Source organism: Leptonychotes weddellii, chromosome 10 (genome assembly GCF_054177405.1).
Source record: "Leptonychotes weddellii isolate Sample4059 chromosome 10, ASM5417740v2, whole genome shotgun sequence".
In the NCBI taxonomy this organism is placed as follows: Eukaryota; Metazoa; Chordata; class Mammalia; order Carnivora; family Phocidae; genus Leptonychotes; species Leptonychotes weddellii.
This window is the reverse complement of record NC_138378.1, coordinates 39,357,283-39,362,756: the sequence shown is the minus strand read 5'-3', so window position 1 is coordinate 39,362,756 and position 5,474 is coordinate 39,357,283. Positions and strand designations below refer to the sequence as shown.

General features: G+C 47.4%; 1 protein-coding gene across 22 annotated transcripts in view; it reads right to left on the bottom strand.

Annotated features, from left to right (window-relative positions):
* The window catches only part of RIN2 (Ras and Rab interactor 2), a 216,369-nt gene that overhangs the window by 30,576 nt on the left and 180,319 nt on the right, over nt 1-5,474 (bottom strand). For all 22 annotated transcript variants that reach the window (XM_081831956.1, XM_081831955.1, XM_081831952.1 and 19 more), the window contains one exon: nt 4,019-4,091. In XM_081831956.1, coding sequence (XP_081688082.1) covers nt 4,019-4,091 — 73 coding nt within the window. The remainder of the gene's footprint in view (nt 1-4,018; nt 4,092-5,474) is intronic.

Below are 5,474 nucleotides of genomic sequence, written 5' to 3'. Positions count from 1 at the left end.
CTGGGTGGCTCAGTCGGTTAAGCGTCTGCCTTCGGCTCAGGTCATGATCCCAGGGTCCTGGGATCGAGCCCCGCATCGGGCTCCCTGCTCTGCGGGAAGCCTGCTTCTCCCTCTCCCACTCCCCCTACTTGTGTTCCCTCTCTCGCTGTGTCTCTCTCTGTCAAATAAATAAATAAAATCTTTAAAAAAAAAAAAAAACGTGCAAAAGGGGAATAACAAAGAATATTCAACTGAGAGTTGGCCAGTGAGAGTTGGCCAGAGAAGGCCTCATGAGCAGGCAGCATTTGACTGAAGATCTAAAGGGGGCCGGGGTAAACCATGAAAGAAAGAACTTTCTAGGCAGAGGGAGCAGCAGGTGCAAAGGCCCTGGGGTGGGAGAGGGTCTGGCATATATGAAGAATAGCAAGGAGGCCATCATGGCTGAGGCGGAGTAAGTGAGGGACAAAATGTAGAGCTTCTGTCTATATTTTGTCTACACAAGATGCTGTGAAAATTTCCATTGAAGAGAATAACTATCCCAAACAACTCATTGTTTACAGTAAGATTAGGCAACATTCTAAACCGAATCAGATTAAATCTGGATGACCAGAGAATTCTGGAACCCCCGAAGCTGTTGACAATGAATAACAAATTACTAAGGTCAATGAAAAGAGTAAAACATGAATACAATGTGATTTGTCGCATGGCCTCTAATATACTGCTCACATAAATACTAGGGGTTGGCGGTCAGGAGGCGGCTCTTTCCTGAGTTGTCAAGCCTGGGTCACCCCATTTCCAGGAACCCTTTCGTCTGCCTCCAAATGGTGTGAACACTTCCTTCTTCTTGTCCACTTGCATCTGTTCTGGATGAAGCAGGCGAAGCCTCAGGGGATGGCAGCGTTTATAATAGCTGCTGCCCGACCGGGGAGAGGCAATGACTCAGATTATAGTCTTAAAGGAAGATTAATGGGAAGCAGACCTTTGTAACGCCAAAGCATCATATAAATATATGTTTCTATGGCTGTACAAACTTAATTAAAATCTTCTTTCTTTAGACAATTGGGGGGAAAGCCACATACGACAAAACCAACCTATGTTTATTTTAAGCTTTTACCTTGCCTAATGCAGTACCCGGAGCCTAAACATCACATGGCTGGTTTTGGTTTTTCTTAAGGGCACGTATGACAGGAAACCATGCCTGTATTTCACTAATGGGTGGTTTTCCGCTTTGATCTCCTGGAAAATTAGATGTTGCACATGAGTCCTCTTCCACTGCACTAGCTAAGGGTAAAACATAGCATCTCCTCACACACACACACACACACACACAGTCGCTTCCCTCTTACTTTATCCTGTTAAGGAAAGGAGCCCGGATTCTAAAACCTACGTAGCAGACAAAATAAAGCCAACTTAGGTATAAATGTTTCACTCAAGAGTTTTAGGACACACATAATTTACTTTTGAACCTTTGCTCTAATGTCATGTTTCTAAAGGGGAGGAGACTAACTAGTGAGCACCTACTATTGCATCAAGCACTGTACCTCACGTCGGACCCACACAGGCCCCTGGGAAGAAGCTCTGAGGTCTCCCATTCCGTGGATCAGGAGCGCAGGATAGCATAAATGCGGAGGTCCCTGAACCCACTCACAGAGCTAATGTGGAATTAAGTGGGGCCGGGACCCCAGGTACATTGGACCCCAAGGTCCATGGAGGGGCGCTGTACAGTGGCAAGATATGAGCTCTAGCATCAAGGCAGGCCTGGGTTTAAATCCAGTATCTGCCACATATTAACTGAATGATCATGGGCTAGTGTCCCACTCTCTGAGCCATGGTGTCTTCCAGGGTTGCCACGAGGATTAGAAATAGTGTATATATGGGACCTGGCACCTATAAAGAAAGCCCCTGAAATTATCATTATACTTAATCAGTGATAATTAAGAATTATTATTTCCTCTAGCCCTTTGCTACTCAAAGTGTAACTGTAGGACCAGCAGCATTGGCCTCATGACCTGGGAGACTGTTGGAAAAGCAGACTCTCAGACGCTGCCCCAGACCCCCTGAATCAGAATCTGCATTCTAACAAGATTCCAGGTGATTCTAGCGTGCAGAAAAGTTTGCGAGGCGACGCTCTCCATGACACTGAGGATGCCGAGTGACAGGGAGCGACCAGGAATTCATGGCCAATGTTTGCATCTCATTTGTGTCCTCAGCCTGACTCTTCATGTACCTTCCTGATGTGGCAAGCCACATGCTGACTGATTCATGAATTCTCTAGCCTAGTGCACCTCTGCATATGCATTCCGGGGGACACCGGGGCTGAAAACCCAACCACTTTTTCTCTGTGAATACATTTACGGACCAGTAACCAACTAGAACATTTCAAAAATATTGTGGTCAGACTGGGTCAAATCAAGTACAGATGCCTAAGAACACTGACTTAGGTAAATGAGTAATATAAAGCATTAGAGGAGAAACAAAAACATGAAGAACTTCTGCATTTTGAGGGGAAAAAATAGGAAAATGAATCTTAGGGCTCTCTGATCACAAAATGTCAACGTGGGGACTTTTCCATCAGCACCTTATATTGGTATCGTACTTTGTAGTGTAGAGAAGGCTTTCTTGTGCTTTACCTCCTTCAGCCATCAAACAGCCGTGGACAGCAGGTATACCAGCGTCATGAATACTGAGGGGAGAGATGGTATCTTTTGGGTGCTGCTGCCAAATACTCCTTTATAAGCGTAACGATTTTTCGCAACAACAGGACAGTCAACAAGCCAACTCTGAAGAGTAAGCATTGGCCAACTTCACCTCTGATCAACATGTTAGTGTTGAAATTCACTTTTGGGAACTGGCTGGCCTCAAACCAGACCAGGTGTAGATTCCTGGGGCTAGTGGGGGGGCTTCTGCACTGGTTTTTTGTTCTCTTTGGGCAGCCGATACTCATCCTCACATAGGCCAAGGGCTCTTGCCCACTGGGTCCACCTCTAGATGAAGCCCCTTTTTTCTTCCTCCGGGTACTCAGCACCGGATGCCCCCACTGATAGTGCCTCCCCACCCTCAGGCCATTGACTGTGTGGCTTTGCCGGCCTGGTGACATCTAGGGATCAACAGCTCAGTGCCTGCCCCTGGGAGGGTCTAGCCCAACAGGCACAACAAACGTCTAACTCCGTCTTTGAGAACTAACTTGACCCTTAAACTAATATAAAGGAATGGAACCCCACATAAGCTTCTCCATTTCAGACTGGGATGGCTAGGAGACATGAACTTTGGAAACAACCCGGAACGCATGCCTGTCTGCACTCCATCGGCTGCACCAGGCACACAGAGAAGCCAAGGGGGCCAACTGAGCCCTGTGGCCCTACGTGGAGGCAACGTCAGCCTCTGCAGATGAAGACTATGGATTCTGAATCACCAAATGAACCCTCCATTTGACAAACTACGATGGCTAGAAAGGAAAGAAACGGGGGGAGCCTTCAACAACTCACAGCCTCCCCACACTTACTAACACGGTGATCTGGGGCTGAACTACTTCTAGTTTAACACAGTTGCTTTAGTTACAAAAAGGGCATGAGCACCAAGTGGGCCCATAGGACAGTGATGTAAGATTTATGGGCTGGTTTACGGAGCCTGTATTTCTAGCATGAACTGCATCCCCTGGAGAGTTTTTAGAAACATTGTCAGGGACCTTTAAATGTTAGAGGTCTGCATCGTGGGTCCCTTTCTGTGTGTGTGTGTATGTGTACATGTGTGTGTATTTCCCCTGCTTGACAGGTCTAGGTGAAAGGAACCATGGGAACAGCTTGAAGACACGGGCATATTAATTCAGAGGGGCCAGGGTAGTATTCTGATCTTAAGCCTGGCAGAGGGGACTTGGTGATTGTTTTAATTCAGTAGCCAATCTGCCAATCCTTCTAGGGACATCTAAAAGGCAGCAAGCCTCCCAGACCCCTCTGCCCCGCTTTCATCAAGAAACCCCGGGGCTGTTTATATTGCATACACCAAGCAGGTACTTGAAATCATAAGAGGTGAAGAGTCTTACCTGCTGATGCAGTAGAAAGCAATGAGCCGGAATAAATCGGCAAAACTGATTCCTGAGCCTTCCAGGGAAAAGGCTGCAAAAGAGATTTCAGAAACCAGCTGAGTGTCCCGGAGCATTGTTCTGGGAAACGAAAGGCCCTCTGATGTTGTCCGCTGTGTATGTAGGACCATCACTGTGCTCTCAAACCAACTACTGTGCGGCTTATCACAACCAGCTGTGGGGAGGATGTGTGTCACCAGAAACAGGCCAGTAGAGAGTCCATGGCCTAGAAGTTCAGGCCCTGACTCATTCGGAGCACAGGCTCCAGTGCTTGGTAAACAGACCAGCACGGGCTCAAATTGCACAACTATCTTTTTAAAAAATTCAAACACATGGGGTGCCTGGGTGGCTCCGTTGGTTAAGCGTCTGCCTCTGGCTCAGGTCATGGTCCCAGGGTCCTGGGATCGAGCCCCGCATCGGGCTCCCTGCTCAGCAGGAAGCTTGCTTCTCCCTCTCCCACTCACCCTCTTTGTGTTCCCTCTCTCGCTGTGTCTCTCTCTGTCAAATAAATAAATAAAATCTTAAAAAAAAAATTCAAACGCAAAGTTGGGCAGGAGACAAGGGGCCACTCAGGTCAGCATGAGAGGCCATGAGCATACAACAGTGCTGGGGAAACACCAGAACCCCCACTGCCCTTGACCCTCCTTGGGTGGACCTACTGGGTCACATTCCTCTCTTCCAAAACAGGCCACCTCTGGTTAAGACACAAGGCAAAAGGAGTACAAAGCTTGGAGGAAAACACAAGGTTCCAGGAAATTAGCTTTGGGATAAATTCTGTAGGGAAGATTCTAAACCCCATTTACTTCAAGTGCCCCCACCCGCAACCACCACCACCACCAAGTGCACAAACTTCCCAGCGACCATGTGATGGCAAGACGGTGAGCCATCTTGCACATCTTCCAAATGGCAGGACAGCGAGTGGTTTGACTTCAGATACTTATGTATTTGCCAACCACTCCTCACGCCATGTCGGCCAAAATGCCACTCAGGCAGTCATCCTTCCAAAAACATTCCAAATAGCCTCGGCTTTGTGAAGATTTCCTCTGTTCCTCAATCAGATGCATTTTTCTCCCTCTTATAACACTCCGTATCCTCATTCGTGTTGCTTGTTATGTGCGTATGTTGTCTTTGCTTATTTAGTATCTCCGTAGCACCCACAAACGCACTTATGCCTCTACAGACTCACCATGACAGACAGACAGAAACATACACATGCACCATGACAGACAGATAGACAGAAACATACACGTGCACGATGACAGACAGACAGAAACAGAAACATACACGTGCACCATGACAGACAGACAGAAGCAGAAACATACACGTGCACCATGACAGAGAGACAGAAACATACACGTGCACCATGACAGAGAGACAGAAACATACACGTGCACCATGACAGACAGAAACATACACG